Below are 19373 nucleotides of genomic sequence, written 5' to 3' on the forward strand. Positions count from 1 at the left end.
AGTGTACGACCAATTGGAGCCACTCACTCTGTAATAGGGCCCTCCAGTGGTAAAAACACATTCATTCTTCAAGTCTCGATCAGGGATATCTAGCGTTCATGTGCTACTGCACTGCCGCGCGAAAGTTTGGCCTACTTTTTAGTTGGCAATCTTCCATGGCTAAAATCAGCCGCAAAAGCACACCGAATACAGAATTGATCGACAATCGCGGTGAAGATCCTTATATTTCGGTGACCCATAGGACTGTAGAATCTCATACAATTCTTTTACTACAAGTGGAAGTGGACCACAAACGGCGGCCTGATCGGGAACAACCTGACAGTCTGTTTTCTGCAATGTAAGTGGTAGCGGCTAAAATCTAGCCTATGAGGTCTCCAACATCTTTTCGATGCGGGGACAGGGATAAAATGCTTGGTACTGCTTGGAAATGATTGCGAAGTCGCAACCTTCTACGGAGTATGTTTGGGATGATGGTAAAGTAAACAGGGCCAAGCCCAAGGATCAAGGTCATACTTTCCCATAGAAAAGTGGAATGTCACGTGGGTATCATGTGAATTCATGTGTGTTTACAAGCCCCATTGCTGTTAGCATCACCACAGCGTCAACATCACAACATCACCTGAGAACTTCGATTATTCTCTTGCCTGGTAAGGCCACAGCTGAAGGCTTTGTCAATTTAACTAGCCGTTCTAGTCTGGCTAGAAATGGAGCCTCGATTCGAAACACAAAACGAATATATGAAACCAAAAGACGCACGGGACTCAGGCTACTAGCACAGTGCTGTCGAACTTCCTCCTTCCTCTCGCCCGGCCATCTGAGACGTTAGTGGCGGAGATGCTGTTTCGGAAGCGTCACAGAGTCTGTTTTGTACTTGAATCATCGCCAAGTCCTTTTTTCTGCTGAATTGAGTCGAAGAGCATTTAACAACAACTCGAGGATGGGATCAGACTCCCGTCACGTGAGCTCTGGCCGTAAAGATTAGAGGTGCGTTTGTCAAGCCCCATCACATGAAAAGCTCAGTCATTCCTGACGTAGGCCTGGGTTGAAGGGTTTAAGTCTGATGAGCATGTCAATGTCATGGGCTTATTGACGGATGAGATGAAGCTATCGGATAGTAAGGCAGTTTCTTGCCGCATAGAAACTGAGCTCGTTTCGTCTTAAAGGGCCGTTTACTCGTTTTTAGCCTTAAGGTGTGCCCGTCCGGAACAATATGCCAGTCGTGAACCCCCACGACTAGCGGGGATGATGTACATCGCTAGAGTCCAGATCAAAGGATATTTGGCACTAGGTTCTATTCCACGAAGACAGTGGGGCCGCTGATACTACCTCGATGGCAAACCAAGGTTCACTGTGGAGGAGTCAGGGATGATAGTTTACTCGGCCGGCCAAAGGGGCACCCCCCCCTGAAGTTGAAGGATGGAGTAACCATACGGAGGCTCGGAAGGAGTGAATCATCACAAGTACCGAGACTCTGCTTCGCTTACTTTGAGCCTAATTGCACCGTTGGGGGAGGATGGGTCCTCCCTAATAATAGGCTTGGGAGTATTTTCTCGTTTCGGCAGTGATCAGAGGCGGTCATGTCAATCGCCATGCGCTTGTCGGAGAGAACGCCATCGGCTCTGCAGCGCTCCAATCCGGCCTTGAAGCTTGAGTATGTCGCTATTCCGGTTGGAGAAGGAGTCCGCCGGCCTGTAGCAGTCTGGACGTTCTTCATGGGCTTCATCACACACTACGTACTGCGATCCTGGAACGATGTGGTAGTGAAGTCACTTGGCCTAACAACATCCCTGTGTTTGCCTTTGCACCTTTGCAGAACTATGATTGACAGCCATGCTTCCTCGTTTCTTTAAATCGGCGTCACTCGCTAGGCCAAGTCCTTATGTGCTGCAATTTTCCCTCTCATTCGGCGTTGACCCGCAGAGTATCTTGGTCCGCTTGGTCCGCTTTGCACGAACCAACAGACCACACAGGCTTTATTCGACCATTCATCAGCATCATCACTTATTGTCGCTAGGGTGGCCAGTCTCTAGCCGCATATTAGTGCTCTCTTCTTTCTCGCATCTTTTCCCTTGCTTCTCAATCTTCCACTTCTTTCCCACGCCTTTTCTCACCTCACGGATCGGTTCAGACTCCGGTAGATGGTTTCATCTCATCCATGGCTGTTATAGTTGCCTGTCGATGACCATCCTGAGGACAACGTGATGAGGGGATGGTCAGTCAATGTTCCTTGTAACATGTCTCTTGGTGTCTTTGCTTAACAGTCGCGCTATTTTTTTTTTTTTTTTTTTCTTGGCCGTCGCTAACGTGTTGCGATGTCTCTTAAAGTCTCACTTGTCGACAGCGCCATCTGAAATGTAAATATCACTATTACGCTTGAACTGCACGACTAGTCTAAGAGGCCTGATCTAGATATCTGACAACGAACTCTAGGTGATAAAACTGGTACGGAATGTCTACGTTGTCAGCGATCAGGGCGGAAGTGTATTCCAGCACCAACAAAACCGGAGGAGGTCACTTTCCGACACGGACAAAACCCATCTCTGAGGCCAAAGGGTCCACCTCGCTATGGAGAGAGTGACTTGACTTTTCCTGACGACCAGGTTTGGGTCAAAACTCCCCCAGAAGGTACGTCCAACCCGAAGCTCTCATGATTCTCGGGTTTGAAACGAGGAATGGGCCAGCACTGACACTGATGGGGTGTCTTACAATCATTCAGTCGATTTTGAAGACGAGACCGATCGCACGGCTGCTGATTACCATGTTATTCCGGTAGAGACGCCAACATCTTTCCTTGAGGTGGTGCCTGAAAGTCGACCCTCGTCTGGTGCAGCACTCCCTTCGTCGGCGATCGTCAACGCTGTGAACCTGAACCCGTCTCCTTCCCCAACTATTCCACGCTGGTCGGGAATTGCAGGGCAATTTACTCCCGAAGTGACCGATTCTTTTCTGCCCCCAGATGCTCTGGTCAGCCGTCAGAAATTGGCAAGTCTTAATGAAGCCTTCCTTCTACGTCATTTCCGAAACTCCTTGGGTGCTTGGGTACTGTCCTATTGTCTCGATCTGGTGAACCATCTGGCTGACTACAGTTATCTAGCTGGATGTGAGCGACCATGAAACGCATTTTTCAGTAGACGTTGTGGAACGGGCACCCTCCTGTCCACTCCTTCTCTACGCATGTTTGGCGATAGCGGCTCGTCATCTCTCCCACACGAAGAACTCAGTACCCCCGAATATCGCAGATGAATATCACGAAAGATGTATCGCGATCCTTCTTCCCGCGCTAGAGAACAGAAACTTCAGCATCAGCATAGAGGTTGTTCTCGCCTCGACGGTGATATTACGCTTCTTTGAGCAGATTTCTTGTGCGTGCGAGGGATAAACGAGAAATTACATGGATCGAATCACTAATGCATTGGCACGCCTTTACAGCTCACGCTCCCTCCACCGATCAGCAGCGACACCTCCTAGCCGGTTCAGTTTATTTCAGCTCTCAGGTCGACTGTGCAATCTCCGGAGGTCTTGCGGAGGCATCATTTTGGGTCTTTCTGATGCAGGATATTCAGTTTGCACTTTCGCACCACAACCCCCTACGGTTGACGCTCAGTCCCTTTGAACAAAGCCTTTGCCAAATGTGGGAGAGCAAGAATCCCCTGGCCCAACGAGATTGGACGCATAGGGCTACGTGGCTTCTAGCTGAAACCATCAATTATTGCTATGGCGCGAATCATCAAATGCGCTTAGACTCGGTGGATGGTGTCGAATTGAGAAGAAAAATCCGAATATGGGAGTTAGAGAAGCCGGAAACTTTCCAGCCATTACATTTCTCTCATGCCGACCCGCATAATCACAGGCCGTTTCCCGTGATTTGGTATACGACGCCTTTACATGGTAAGCTCAAGACTTGTCAGCTTGATGAGAAACTGACGTTCCGAGCTGACTGTTAACGCGAGCGTAGCTACCGCGATACAGCATATTTGTATGGCAAAGGCTCTACTATTGGAGCATGAACTACACATGATGCATGCTGGCAACCCCCCAGAGCATATCGTGAGGAGGATCAAGGTCTGTCTTCCACAGGTTGCCTAATTTAGCATGATTGCTGAAACCCACCAGGATGATATTCTGACGAATCTCGGCATTATCTTTGGTATTGCCCTCTCAACCGACGATGACCCATCAGTACGCATCATGGCCTGCCACGCGCTCCGTGCCTGTAAGTCATTCCAGCGGACAATGTCCGGAAAAGTTCCCGGGCGGTAACGAGCTGCTAATTCTTTTTAGGCGGTTCATGGATCCTTGATCCTCTGGCACAGAATTGCCTTCTTGCTCTGCTTCGCAAAACAGAGGCAGAAAACGGTTGGCCGTGGGCATTTGAGGTGCAAAAACTCAGCCACGATTGGGGTTTCACCGCAACTTGACGAGACATTTCTGGGAGTTTTCCCGCCCACATCTTGATACTCAGTACTAGATCGACATAAACAGGTCGCTCGATCTACCGCCGAACGCGCAAGTTTTCACTTACGCGTCGAAACTAGCGCCTCTCCTACCGGTGCCCAACCTACAATCTTAATAATACCCACAAACTCACTTTCGGTCTCCGAGTACGGAGTTACTCCCCTGCAAGGCTTCATGGGCATACTTGACTGAGCTCCACATGATCTACGCAATGCGGTAATGCACCACAAGCCGTCCACATCGGTGATTCGATGCACCGCGTTTCTGGCCGCAATAATTTCCTCTTAAGAATCAGATGATAAGAATCGCCCCATATTAGGTGGGGCAATCTCCTAACTGTTCTGGGAATTGGATCGCTCCCGTGTGGGGCTTCCATGTGGGGTTTCTTCACCGTGTTCACACTACATTCTGCACTTATTCCAAAGCAATTCAAACTCAGCGCATCACATTCCACAGACATCCCAGTTCCCGAACTCTGCATCTACCTGTGAGTACACAAAACAGAAGAGAGCAAGGCGAATCATTGAAGAGTCATGTACGCTAGCTGGCAAGATTAAGGAGGAAAATGCCCTGGATATAACTGGCCTGAGATATAAACAAAAGAGAAACCAATATTGATATTTACACGGAGTACGCTGGACCAAACAATAACCAAGAACAGGGGATATCTAGAAACCTGTTCTTTTACTTTTCATCTGAATAACCACTGTAAACCCTCAAGATCAATAATAACCCATTCCCGCATCAGCCGGTAATGGAAGATTGAACAGCCCATCGCTCAGCAGGTGCTCCAGCGCGAATATATTTCCCGCGTCGAACCCAACCTGCATCCCTAACTCGGGTACGAAGACTCCCTGGTTCATCGGCGACATCATCATATTGCCGCCGTCAGGGTAAGACGACATATCGTGGTAATTCGAGTTGAAAGGCGAGTAGAACTGGCGCGCTTGGGCTTGCTGTTGGGCCTGGGTTGTTGCGGATGAAAGGGGGACGGACGGGTACTGGGTCCAAGGGTCTGAGTCGGTAGCGGTACTAGACGGGACGGTTTGCGCGGTCAAATCGGAGGATGGTGTCTGGGTGATGGGTTCTGCGGAGGACTGGGAGGCGTAACTTGGTCGGTGGTGGGAGGAAGGATGGTCTGTAGCGGAGCGGCTGTTGGCGACTTCGCTGAGGAGGTGAAGGGGGGTTTGGCCCTGTTCGAGGTGTCAGTTTTATTCTGCTTATTGCGAGTTGCCATGGATCAGCGGGGTTATGGAGGCAAATCGTACCGACTGGGGCTTGTCTCCTTCCTGGGACTCTGAGAGATCCATTGTGCTACAACCGACTGGTCCTCCTCCAAATGCTTCTCTCAGCGCTCGATTGTGGTCCTTGCGCTTAACAAACCAATTCCGAAGCATGGCGAGGACGACAGAGAATTTGCCCGGTGTTCGGCCCCCAGGAAGCTCTCCTGCCGCGGAGTAGTGGTCAGTCACTTTGTTGAGGTAGTATTCAACTTTGAGACTGGATGGATCAATGACCTGTCCTATTTGGCTCCCGGGAAATGAAATGACAGAATATAGCTTGATGAGGGAGACTGCCGCAAATGATACTCTTGCCAAGCAGCCGGTCGGTAAGGAGATCAGGTCCTTGATATCGATGGAACAAATGGCATCTAGCACTTGATGGATGGACGTCAAACAGACGCTTAGTGCATGCATATGAGCTGCGTTGGTATACTCTTCCCCTGTTTTCTTCCGGTCGTCACCGGTCTCCGTCAACATTGAGTTTTCGTATATGTAGATATTCACAATGTGCTCAGACTGTTTCATGATAGCTGTACGTTGGTCAGCTAAGGTGGTTAATGTACAGCGGGGCCACCAAACTTACGAGTATAAATTTCCGGCGCAGTTTCCCTCTTCCACTGTTCCAGTTGCTTTTCAAACACCTTCACCGTGTACTGGACCTTCGGATCTGTGAAGGGTACATAGACGGTATCATCGGAGGACAACTGGAAATTGATATCCTCTGTCATGTGTGCAAGTTTCGCCCACTGTATCACTGCTTTATCTGACGGCAAGGCGTCGGGAGAATTTTCCAGAATTGCCACGCATTCGTCCATATATGGCTGCCATCGGACGAGCAGGACACGCCTTAAAGAAATAGCCACTCTGCCAGAAGGTCAGCAAGGGTACTAGTATAATCTCCTTGACGGAGAGACTTACTGGACAGCCATGAAATAACAACCAAGCCATGTCCGTCGCGTCTCTGGAGAATCAAGATTCATTGAAGGTGGCTTCTTCATAACCAGCTCTTTGAACATAGGTAAAGGCTTGTTTCGAACCAACAGCTTCCTGTTCATCCCAAGATCCATCGCCAGGGTGACGGCCATGTGAGTCAATTGGTAGAATTTGAGCCTCTCAAAATGGTCAGGTGGAGTGTACCAGTTGCAAGAGACTACCAAAGCCTGCACCAGGTCAAAGGACTTTTCACCCTTGACCACGATTCGCTCCGCGATAGTCTTGTAGAAGTCTTCCAGCAACGCGAGCTGAGCATCGGGCTCTATGGCGCCGATAGAGACCGCGATAATAGCGTGAAGCAGCACCGGCTTCGATTTTCGAACATCGCTCATCGTCGTGCCGGGAGGGAAAACCACAAATGGCATTTGAGGCGCCATATGAGTCACATATCTATTGAAAGCCTCCGAAGCTACCGCGAGGGTGACGAGTCCCCGGTCGATTATATCAACAAACTCAGAAGTCCCTGCGTCCGCTCTGGAAGCAGAGTCCGAACATGACCACGGACCACGCCATTGTCTCGAGGGCGCATTCTCCCTCGTTTGCTCCTTGATGGGGCTAGGCGCGCGAGGGTATACTGCTGTAGACCCAGGATCCCTCGGCTCCTTGACCTCCCCACTGGAATGTCGTTTGCTGCCCGCCAGATCTACAGGAGGACTCAAATATGTCGGCCCACTTGGCGCAGTCTGTCCGCCTCCAAGCCACCGTCTTCCCTGATGTTCCTCCCGCGGTTCGCCCGCGGCCCTCGTCTGCGGTAGCAGCTCGGGACCCTGCGACGCCTGCAGACTCGCCGTCAACGCATCGATTTTCCTCTCCAGCTCGGCAACCCGACTATCTGTCTTCTTCTGGCGCTTGCGAGTCGGCGCCGTCACAACACACGTCCTCCCAGCTTTCGCACACCGTTTGCACGATCCGTTCGGATTGCTCGGGTCCGGCTCGCATCGAACTTTGAGCTGCCTGCATGCCTCGCAAGCGCGCGGCCGCTTCAGATCCCCGTATGGATCATTAGGGTCGGTCGACGCGCTTCCACCCAGCGTCCCGCTGGGATAATAGCCATGAGGCGAGGTCGATTGCGTATTCGATGCAGCGTATTGGTTGTGGCTACCTGAGGCGGAGGACCCGGAGTGTACATGTTCGCTCGGGGAGAAGTGGGACGACGGCGGGTCGGGGTAGTCGCCGGGAGGATGCGTCGTCGAGCGAGTGGTGGTAGGAGTGTTCTCTCCTTGTCTTGACGCAATAGCTGGAACGTATGAGCGGCCGATCTGCGATCCTTCCGGGCCGTTCTTGTCACGACCGACACGTAGACGCGGATCGATGTCCATTGCGTGCGGGGCTGCGAGTGCAAGCAAGCGCGGACTCTGCGGATGCCCGTAGCAGTGTCAGTAGGTAACTCTGCATCGTTGCGTTGGAAATTATGCGCGCAAATTCAGAGTCTTTCAATCGACGGTGACCAAAGAAAGATTGTCTCAGCTTACCTGGGATGATTCAAATCGGATAAATGATAGCTGCAATCGGAGTGACAGTCAAGCTGCCTTGCAGGCAGTCGGGAAAACGGTCAGTCGGGCCACCGATGACCGATCAGTGGAGATTTGCCGGGAGATGGAGATCACGATCCAGCCTTTCGCAGTATCAATCTAAACATTTGCTCCAAGCTTACAGCAGCTAAATAAATTGGCAAAAGGGAGATGGTGTTGTTCGATGGGAAGAACCCTGTAGAGGACGTCAGTTTGACGGTCGTTGGATGGAGCAGGTCTGCCCAAGGAAATCAGAAGTTGATTTGTCACGATTCGGGACTCATACAGTCATATTATTAGGTACCATTATCCGTCGACTCTTCCACGTTTTATCTACTCCGTCGTTCAGAGCATCTTGTATCTTCCATAAAACAGCTTATCTCTATCAGACCTTTACAAGGTTCGATATCTGATACATACTGAGTGGTCTAATTTTCGAGGAGAATCTGGCGGCTGACCGACGATCATCCGAAAATGAGTCGATATTCTAGCAAATACTTAATTGGGATATAAGAGTAGAGGAAGCTCGACAAAGAATCCGTAGAACCATAAACGCCATAGCCTGAATCATCCAACTTCAACATAATAACTCTCCAGCAAAAGCCAAACCTGACATCTCGACATAGGAAACGCTAGTTCTAGGAAATGAAAACGACAATACCCACCAAAATAGACATGCTGCTGAGTATCAAAAATCGTAAAATGACCGTCATCGATGCTATACCAGAGAGCATCGACTCCAAAACGGTGAGGGATGCAATTCGTAACATGGGAAAGACTTGTGGAGGCAGGATGCGTGGCATACTGGTCGGATCTTCAGGCCACCTTGTGCACCGGGCACTCCTTTTTGCGCTCAAACCATTCTACAATGCACCTCTTGTGAAATTTGCATAGACACTCCAAGCGTACCAGCAGCTGGCCCACCTCGTAGTCTTCCATACAGATCGTGCATTCTTGCACGGCGCCGTCGTGTCCTAGACAATCCTTCTCCGTAGCAGTGAATGCAAGCATGCGAACTGGAACTGGAGACGCAGCTACTGGACTGCCTCCTCGAGACGCTGACCGCGCGGCACGCCCATGGCTCTCGATGCACTCACGGATATGAGCTTCCCGGGCATCCTCGTTACCATTCTCGCCCAGCGGTGGAAGTTCGTCGCTACAGATGGGACAAATATCGCTCTCGTCAACATGACGCCTGGATGGATAGAAGACGCGCCGGTGAAAATCCTGATCGTCACCAGTTGTGCTGAACGATCCCCCAGTAGATGCACTAGTCCCTCCGGGTGCCGGTGGAGGTAAATGGCGGTGTGCTGGAAAGTAGCCCAGGTAGGGTCGCGCCGAGGAACTAACATGTCGGTTAGAATACTGCGAACTGGACAATGATCCATATCGCATTGGTCTCTCTTGTAAGCTGGAACTGAACACGCCGCCTAGAGCACTGCTCAAGCCTGCGTAATCATTCGAGTTTATTGATCGCCGATTCAATCGTGAAGAAGAAGGCTCCGTCTGGGAAGGCGAGATCTTGTCAGTGTTTATCGCTCGACTTTTCGAGTGGACGAGACTTACAAATGCATCATAAGGAAACTGTCTCGTAGATGTCGACATTGAGTGATAAGGCCGGTGCCGAGCATGACTCAGTGGGCCTCTGCCCCAGTTCGTCCCGTGTTCACCACCTCCTCGCACCGCAGTGTACCCCCGCAGCGGTTCTGGATTCGGGTCCGGCACACACGGGTTGCAAAGTCGTACCTCCTCGCCACCGCCGAGGGCTGGGTTAATCGCCGCCGGTGATTGCGCTGTATCGTCTCCATCCAGATTGATGACCTGTGCTGCCCGCGAGGGTATCAAAGTCGCTGCAGGCGAGCGATTCGGCTCCGGAGGACGGACGATAAACTGCCTAGGAATTGTAATTCGATGAGGAGAACAAGATGCACAAACCACCCGTCCACACTTCCGACAGTGGTGCTTCCTGTACCAGAAACTGAACGCTGTTCCGCATATCGGGCAGTTCGTAACCTCCGAATCAGGTTGCCATCGAGGCCGTATATACTCCATATATCCATTGGCGCCTTGCGACCAGGAAGTTCGGTGCGTATTGTCCGGTCTTTCAGGTAACGGCTGCGGTGGCGAAGACGATAGTTCAATCGGTGTGGCGAACGAGGAACCAGGAACTGCAGGAGTCCTTGCCGCATGCGACGATGGCGGCTGAATAGACCTGCTATCCACTGCTACCCGGCTACTCGATCCTGCTTCCATCATCCTATGGGACCCTGTGCGATGCGGCCACCCATCCCCCTCGAAATTGTTCAGCCTTCTCTTCCGATCTAACCCAGAGAGAGTTGACCGTCGCCGTTCCGACCGTTTATCAAAAGCAGCGCCAGCACTCGAGGTTCTCAAGCTTTCTGAGCTAGCATGAGGCCTGGGGACAGCGCCGGTAGGACGAGGAATGAAGAATGAGGAGGGTGGTGCTGCTGCGGGTGTAGAAGAAACGGAGGAAGCGGTACTCGACGACGAAGACATAAACCTTGGAAACGTAGAGGAAGAGGACCTTAAGCTTGGACTCCCTACAGTTGAAGAGGAGACCAGTCTCCGCCGTTTGGACGACGGACCGTCATCGACTGTGTGGCGTGGAAATTCCAGGATGGGTGCGGGCAGCTGTGCGATATCTGACGATGCGGCTTGGTATGGAGATAGTAGACTGATCCAGTTACTTTCAAAGTGTCGTATATATTCGACACTTCAGGAGAGAGGAAGAAAGATGTAGCGCAATGAGAAGGGCAAATTCGTTATCTTTGCGAGGCGAGGAGGTTGCGAGAATCTGATGGTGCCAGGCCTTAATGGCCGACTATCAAGGGTCTCGTGACAGTAAGCCAGCAACTGCGAGACAACAGACAGGACAATAACACCGAGGTTGAGCAGACCATCAGAGAAAAGATTTCAAGGTCATTTGTAGCAACAAGCTGACAAAAAAAAAAGGGGGCGCACAAAGCACAAAACTAGAGAAAAGACTCGGTGCGGAAAGCAACGCGGACGTGCCTAATCACTCCAACCCGAGGAATCACCGCGGGGCTCCTTGCAAGCTTACAAACGGCGGCGCCACTGGGATGTTGCTGCATTCGCATATATGCTTGATCTCAACGCTTCTAGGATTTATTATGACATGTCATGTAAATAACTGACCGTTGAAATCGCATGGGACCAATGGATGATCGACGAGAATGATTGTTGCTCACATACAGGCGTTGGTGTCACCAGATACTCGTTGTGGCGATAGGAAACTGTTGTGTTTTGTTTAGAGTTGTAGCGTGACACATCACTTTGTTGTCTTCGGGTTCAAATCCGAGTCAACCGACGACATCGCTGACAGTGGCCAGGAGCATGTGAATGCATTGGGACCAAATAGAAAAGTAGATTCACAAGCATCTTGTTACCATTCAATATAGTTAAAATAAACTATTGCCTAGGATGTCATACAGGAAAAGAAACCCCCAAATGTACAATCGTGTGGGCCTTCTGTTGCACTGGGCCGCCATAAATCACAAACGAGAGGCTTGAAACAAAATTAGACTGGTCTAACAAGATGCCCTGTAGCTTCGTCGTATGTCGAGGCCACCGTCAAAAAAGCCGGAGAAAAGGTCAAATTTCGCTAAATGCCGCTGTCCTCAAGGCGATGTGCAAAAAGCAAAAGGAAAAGAGAGAAAGGAAAAGGAACGAAAAAATCCGGTATTATCACAAACGCCGATACGTATTATTTTTCGAGTGGAAGAGATGCGAAAGGGGACGAGGGCGAAGAAGAAAGGAGATTCGTGAGTCGGATGTCGAAGGTGAGTGACATTAACAATGGACGAACTTAATGCACTCCTTCGTGATGAGCTTCGTCCACTAATTCAGCCGCACTTCCTGCGAAGGTGGGCTCGTCCGGACTAGCCTGGTGTATGTAATCCGAGGTGCGGTGCTGAGCAACATAACCCACGCTCGATGGACGTTCGGGTTTACCACTGCCATCATGACCGACTCGGCGACTGGACGATCTCGATGCAGTCGTGGAAGCGATTGAGAGATTCCGATCCCGCGAAGGCGAGCTGTTGGCGCTGAACGGCAGGCGACCGGCACCGGAAGAGGGCTGGAGTTGACTAGTCGGAAAGCGCGTACTGTCGCGCTGAAGTTCGGGTGTTGAAACCCCCGTCGAGACGGCTTCCTCGACCACGGGTAGTGACTGAGACGGGGCGTCCTTCTCCAGATCTAATGCATTGACAGAATCCCGCCGTGCCACGGAGGGTGCTAACGAGCTACGCCGCGACCCTAGCCGGCTAGGAAGCTCGATAGCACCGCCGATGTCAAGTTGCGGTAAGCTGATGGAAGGCCGCCTAGACGGTGAATTGGCGTCGTATTCTGAGCCAGATTCCTCGACATCGTTCTCCGTAGCCTGGCGTCCATGACCAGGGGATGGCTGCTCCTCGGGCTCATCCCTGTACGGCTCATTGAAACTATCTCTCTCGGGAAAGAGGCCAGGGGGAGGAGCTCTCGCGCTGCGGACGACTTCAAATCCCTTGCCTTTCTCCTTTGTTTTTCCCCTGAAGAGATTTCGGAAAAAGCCTGTAGCGGAGGAAACGGGGCCCGTGGGATCTGCGGGCCCGGTTTTCAACTTTCTTGTCCCAGATTGGGAAAGTGGAGGGCCTCGCACTCGGTAGTAGAAGTCTACTTCACGGACGGCATAGTCCTTCCGGGACGGTCTTGAGTCATCGTAGTCAAGATCGTCCTTGGGTGCCGGGATATACGCAGGCACAGGTGTACCCCTTCCGGAGATTGAGGGACCCTCAATGAGATCGTCCTCCATATCGCCCAAATTACCCGACCTTGAAACTGTGCGGGAGACTGCCCTGCCCTTTTCGAAAGATGCACCTCGTTCGTGATTCCTACGGGGCCGAGGGGGTCTATAATATGGGTCATGTGGTTGCATGGCGTAGATGAGACCGCTTTTGGGTGAGTTGCTTCCTGTCGTCTGGTAGCCAGCGCCCTGGAAACCCCCAAGGGTAGTAGGAGTATACAATCCACTACTGTTGGCACGGCTATGCGTCCCTCCATGTGCACTTCCTGATTCGAAGATTCCACTGGCCCTGCCGTCACTTGCGGTTGCTCTGTTCAAGAGCAGCGCAGAGCTGCCTGAAAGGCTCCTTGGTCTTGAGCCATCGAATTGCGCGGACATCCGATCGTCCGTGTGCGCAAGCATGACAGCGTCGGAGGCCATGCTTTGACGTGTCCCCGCAGTATCACGTCTCGGTAGGCGTCGCGAGAGTTGGCGCATGCCGAATACCTTGACAAGTCCTCCGCGGGTGGCGCCACCCTCGTAACCGCCAGCCCCAGCGAGTCGAGCAATCACTTCGATCAAAGTCTGCAGTGCGTTTAGGAAAAATCCAAAGACAAGTACCAAAGCGTGGAGTAGGAGTATGATGTATCCAATCCACCCGCGCGCGGCCTGCGATACTCCAAGAGAAGGGACGAAAACGACGCTGAGAAGTACCGTGAGGAATCTCACGATGGCGAAACAAGCATGATAAAGGTTCATGGATGTGGGATGTGGAAATGGTCGGAAGGCCACGAGAGTGAGAACATATACAACTTCACAGATGGCGAGGAGAACTATTTGGGCTATGCCGGATGGTTGGAGAGCACCAATTGCGACACCACGAGCAAAAGTGATGAAGATCGGTACAGCGGCGAATGCTGCCGCATCGTCACAGAAAGTATTGTAGAGAGGTCCATACAATAGCACCGTTGGTAGGTCATCGAAAAGGTGTGACTTGGGGCGCGTGCTCACGATCAATCTGACGGTCCAGATGGAAAAAGCGAATAATGCGAGAATGACCACAACAGCGAGCGCCACAGAGTATGCTGGAGAGTCGGCAGCAATCACCAGCTGGAAGAAGGATAATGACACCACGGGGAGGAACAGAAAGTTAAAAACTATCCGAACCACATTCCCCACAGTGAACGGCATATTTTTCGAACGGAGATCCTCCTCCGGGATATTCGCCAGTTCGCGGTGAAGCCAACGGAGAGCGAATGCAAGCTGGATCAAAACGGTGACTATGCCCAGGATCACCAGCAACCAGATGATCATCCCGGGCCAGATGTCACTTGCTGTGGCCAAGCCGACATACTGATCTAATCTCTCAAGCCCATAGGTAGCATTGACGGCGTAGACCCCATCAATTACAGGATCTCGCCCATGACCTGGATGGACAAAGCTCTGGTTGAACATAAGGGTAGACCAGGCGACTTGGCTGATCACTGGCTGATAGTATCCAGGGTAATTCAAAGAGAGCGCACCCGTCAAAACTGCAAACTGTATATACTGTATGCAGTCCCCAAACCCCGGCGTCACAAGCCGCAGAACATCCTCATCCCGGCCATAATTGCTTGTCCAGTGGAAGAAATTCGTCGTGCCCCAGGGGCTGTACATTGCCGCAGATATTGTGGCGATTCCGACCAGCACAAGGATGATGAGGGGGACGTAGGCTAGAGCATTCTTTAAAGACGTTCCAAGGTCCGGTGTGATGTCCACGGTTATACATCCGAGCAGTGTAGCCGCTGCGTCGCCCGACATGATTTTGAAAGTTGATGAGAGGGTGGAAAAGCGGTACGCCGATTGCATGTCGTGCTGGATCGAGAAAGCGCGCAGCGCGGACAAGTTAGACCTGTAGTAAAACTCAAGTCAGTAAGAGCGGAACACTCAGGAACAGAAGAGGAGATGTGATGCGTCGAGGCGCTCAAGAAGGGTGGGGGGGAGACTCACGCATTCGCGTAAAAGACCGGTCCCAAAGGGCAAGGTCCCCCTTGGGTAACGGCATCGCAGAATCTGGAGAAATCATTATATGGGGAGAAGCTGACTACGTCCACATCGGTCCGAAGAGTACTCCATTTGTTGTTAGCTTTGTCGAGATCAGCGATCTTCCCGACAGTATCGTTCGGGTTCGACCACCGGGGATCATCAGGAGATGGATAGGACGATGACCGATCGGCAGTTCCAGACACATTGCCATATATCGTGACGTTGAGAGTATAAAGAGGGTCCTCCAGATCGAAAATGACGGACACATCCAATGGAACAAACTGCAATTGTAAAGGATGCGACTGGATGATGGACGCATCTAAACAATTTTCGAAGTTAAGTAACGCAGCGCGAGCCGACGATACAAGCGTCAATAACAACATCACCAACAGGCCCGCTATGTCATGATTTGTAGTTCTCAGAATGTGCCATTGCCGCCGTCGTCTAGATGTTCCCAGGATCCGGTTCTGAAAAGGACGATCTTTACGGGAGAATTTGTCTGCACGTTGATGAGATGTAAACGTAGGACTCCAAGTGCCATGCCGGTCCGCATCGTTTCCTGCACACATCACGACCAGCTCGTGCGATTGGGATGACCTCCTCGGGGAGGTCAGCCCCCTCGTCCGCGATTCAATCCACGATGTCGAAGCAGGACCCAAACGCGCCTCGGATGATATACGCCCACCGACTAAGCCCTCATGAAAGACTTCTTTGAGGTCAGTCAGGGTTGGAACGCGCTATGGCGGAGCGAAGAAGGCAATTGAAAGCCGGTAATAATCCAAAAGAGCCAATAAACGTCATTCAGCGACGGGTGGTTAGTTGCCTAGAGCTGGGACACTTCGCTTTTCTCCCCGGGCTGGGTACTGTCGAATCTCCTTCGCTGTTTAGGGGATGTCGACCGTAGCTTTGGAGGGGATAGCGCGGGGACGGAGGGGAGGAGACGAAAAAAAGTTCGAACAAGCGAAAAACGTAAACACGGAGAATATCGGCTATAGACAAGACAAGAGAAGCGATTGACAAGAAACATGAAAAGAAAAAAAGTTGGAATGCGAGCCCCGGCGCTGGGTACTGAGTAGGAGCAGGTCCTCCTGCCTGGACCTATTGGCGGCTTGCTGCGCCATGTTTGCTGACTTTGTTGCTTTCGGGGTGGATCATAAGAGGTGGCATTCTAAACTTGGAAACAGAGACAGCCACCGTCTCGCCGACCAGGCTAGGGAGAGTCGGAGAGCTTTCGCTAATAATCCAATACTCTGACACACAACACAGAATAGGAGTGAGAGGAGACCTGCGGGCACCAATTCTGGCACTTTCAACACCAATGATAACAATGACTATCATTGACCGGCAGATGCGCTCGACACCACCTGCTAAACCTTGATATTCTACTGGACAACAGCTACTGAAACTGTCTCAGCCGCGTCCCTTCGTAACATCATCATTACCCTTCCATTATCAAACGCAAATTCATAATGGTTCATGTAAATTCTAAGGACTCTTACAATTGTAGGTTGTAGGATGACAAACATCGATGCCTTTGAAATATGCGAATTTTGATCAAGGAATAATCTAACAACGCAAATCAGATAGATTTTCGATTCTTCAGATAATCAGCGGTATATGTAATCTCACAGCCATCATATATGCCTCTTCGTCTGCGTCGCACATGGTATTTTGGACACCTAAATCACCAGCTCTGGTGTTTGCGGACCACAGTAAAGTAAATTTTCTGATATGGAGGTCCTCAACAAGAAGGTGCAGTTATAGGCAGCACACATCATATCATGTATTGTTACGCTTGAATTACTATCCATTTTGATGCATTTGCCCTTGTCAGATTTGTGCGATTTTAGAGGACACCAGAATACACAGTTGAGTACATGCTGAAGGCACAGCACCATCAACGAGGATCTCCAGTGGTACAGCATCTTCTCAGCCGAAGTCTTCGGTATTCATGCAATACATCTGGACGGGGCTCATTTGGAGTCCAGGAGTACTTGTTGTTCGATCCCCTACTTGAAGAGGGTTTGCGAAGGGCTGATGGGAACCGTCTTCAAGCGCCACTCCTTGCGTCCACAGGTAGTACCATTGGTATATATAGATATCGACGCAGTGTGTAAGGAGAAAGGTTGGTATATTGTGTCCTGGATTACATCACGATCAAAGGAGAACCCAGGGTCTCGTGAAAGGCTGATCGCTATGATGAGACACACAATGACCGTCAGTTCTTGAATAATTCTTCGACTCACTTGAGCTTTGTATGAACTCCGAGTGCTTTCAGCCAGCCATCTAGAAAGATTGCAGACCTAGTTTCCCACCAGTGACTCCTTGTAGGTGGGACTCAAGAAGGTGTGTACTGTATGGTCTACCACGTCGTTATCATCGGACAAGTTCATGCATGGTATGATAATCCGCTGGAGGAACTCAGGGCGTACTTGGCTGTGGATTACCCGGTCAATGACCCTTCCTTGCAGCATAAACGATGAGAATGGCCCGAAGTTCATGAAGATGTTGATGGACTCGCGTACGACTCGTGCAAAATTAGGCGGTCCAACACAAATGGAGAATCCTCGTATGCCATTAAGTTTATAAGCTTTTAGTATGTGAGATGATCGCTGTCGACTCGGAAAAACCACATCATATCGACTCAAGTGCAGGAATAATATGGGGAGTCTGGCGACGAGATTGCTATGTTGAACCAGTTGAACGCGCGTTGCAGTTCCTGCATCAGAAGTTCGAGCCATACCTCCTCGACTGAAATCTTGTTTCTCAGCTTCTCAGCTCGGGAGATTTTGTGATGAACAGGGAAGGTGTTTTCGAAGGTCAGGTCCTGCATAAGAGACCACGGTAACAAATCAGTGAGTAGCTTCGAAGTCAGTAAAATGTTCTTGCACCTTGGACGAGCAGTGATATCAGGCTGTTGAGTTTGATTCTTCGTTCTCTCGAGAGGCATTCCCAGGAGGATGATAGCCCTTGAGACCATTCAATGAAACCCGAGACAGAGACTGAGACTAGTTCTTTGCAGTACTTTGTGAAGAGGACGAGCTAGACAGCGTTGAGGTAAATGAAACATTAGCCGTTCCGTTTCGTTCTGCTGATCTCATTTCAGGGTCCTCAGGGAGACCAGGCCGGCTAGCGGTGGCAGCTGGCCAGCCACATTCATGAATACATACGAAACTATAATAATAAAATTTGCAGGAATGGCACGTACTTGAAGCTTACCTAAATTGGAGGATTTTCCTTTTCAAGGGCTCTCACGATTTATAGCATTTTGTAGTAGTACCTATATTGTTTTCAACCTCCTACCCCTTCTCTTCTCCTTGGCCTTGACTGACTGGCAAGAAATGGTCGCAGCTCCAACATATGAGCAAAGGCAGAGGTCAATGCTGTCCCTGTGCCAATTCATCTATCAAATCGGCAAATTCTCATGATCTGGGTACGATGTCTGACCTCGAGATTTGGACGTGGCAGCGGAGATATATATCGCAGAGGCTAGGAATCTTTATAGGCAACATCGTATTTCCCGTCGATCGTTACACTTATTGAAGGGTAGAATAATCTTAAAGGATGAGCTCTGCCATATCACTGTTCGCCAGTCAATGGTGTTCGGAAGAAATTCGGGGAAAATAACGATCCTTGCAACATATATGATTATTCTGGAACACCTCGTTCTAGATCACCAATCCTCACTATTAGCTGAGACACAATGAGCACTCTTAGGGTTATCCAGATTTAAGTGTAGACTATTGAACACTGCTAATGGTGAGAGGAACCTCATGTGTACCGGAAGGACGGAAAGGGAAAACCGAGCTCGAGGTCTGAACATTGACTGACCATAGTTCGGCGTATTGAGAGAGAAATTAGCTGCATTAAGCCTTCGGCCCTCGATTTGATATGCTCGACTCATCCCGAAACAGTGACGTTGAATGCTGAGAGCTTGGCTAAGATACCTCTGTACTACCGCTACTTCGGGAAATTCGACACTCGACAACTTACCGTCCACGGCGGAAGGACATCGGCATAAGCACGAGAACCGATGAGTCGTGGAGCGAATAGTGTATAAAAGCTAATATCATATAGTGCATACTGTCTGATTGATATCTTCACCCAGAAAGTTCTTTAGGTAAATACAGCTAAAGAAACCGTTTACAGTATTGGGGTTGGTAGACGATTCAGTTGAATTTAGGCACGAACTTAGCAGTAGTTAGCATAGTGCTATCTCGGTCTAGGCTAGTGGTTGCGTTGGCTACATTAACATAATTAATACTTCTGGTGTAGGTAGCATCAGCCAGACCAATTTATTAG

General features: G+C 50.4%; 4 protein-coding genes across 4 annotated transcripts; 1 reads left to right on the forward strand and 3 right to left on the reverse strand.

Annotated features, from left to right (window-relative positions):
- Positions 1-1589: 1589 nt before the first annotated feature.
- Positions 1590-4418, forward strand: Asppvi_010651 (uncharacterized protein; the record flags this gene model as incomplete). The annotated part of the gene is made up of 8 exons (XM_043306490.1): positions 1590-1791; positions 2431-2625; positions 2717-3039; positions 3095-3362; positions 3430-3888; positions 3956-4062; positions 4114-4213; positions 4282-4418. 8 exons carry the CDS (start codon positions 1590-1592, stop codon positions 4416-4418), a joined length of 1791 nt encoding a protein of 596 aa, XP_043162425.1.
- Positions 4419-5177: 759 nt separating this feature from the next.
- On the reverse strand, positions 5178-8050 carry Asppvi_010652 (putative C6 transcription factor (War1); the record flags this gene model as incomplete). The annotated part of the gene is made up of 4 exons (XM_043306491.1): positions 5178-5648; positions 5724-6268; positions 6322-6602; positions 6657-8050. 4 exons carry the CDS (start codon positions 8048-8050, stop codon positions 5178-5180), a joined length of 2691 nt encoding a protein of 896 aa, XP_043162426.1.
- A 1008-nt stretch (positions 8051-9058) lies between these two features.
- Positions 9059-10759, reverse strand: Asppvi_010653 (phosphatidylinositol-3-phosphate-binding ubiquitin-protein ligase; the record flags this gene model as incomplete). Its single annotated transcript, XM_043306492.1, has 1 exon — positions 9059-10759. The coding sequence occupies one exon, from the start codon at positions 10757-10759 to the stop codon at positions 9059-9061; it is 1701 nt and encodes a 566-aa protein (XP_043162427.1).
- Positions 10760-12089: 1330 nt separating this feature from the next.
- On the reverse strand, positions 12090-15640 carry Asppvi_010654 (uncharacterized protein; the record flags this gene model as incomplete). The annotated part of the gene is made up of 2 exons (XM_043306493.1): positions 12090-14937; positions 15036-15640. 2 exons carry the CDS (start codon positions 15638-15640, stop codon positions 12090-12092), a joined length of 3453 nt encoding a protein of 1150 aa, XP_043162428.1.
- Between the last annotated feature and the right edge of the window lie 3733 nt (positions 15641-19373).

This window comes from Aspergillus pseudoviridinutans (genome assembly GCF_018340605.1).
Source record: "Aspergillus pseudoviridinutans IFM 55266 DNA, scaffold_8, whole genome shotgun sequence".
NCBI classification, from domain to species: Eukaryota; Fungi; Ascomycota; class Eurotiomycetes; order Eurotiales; family Aspergillaceae; genus Aspergillus; species Aspergillus pseudoviridinutans.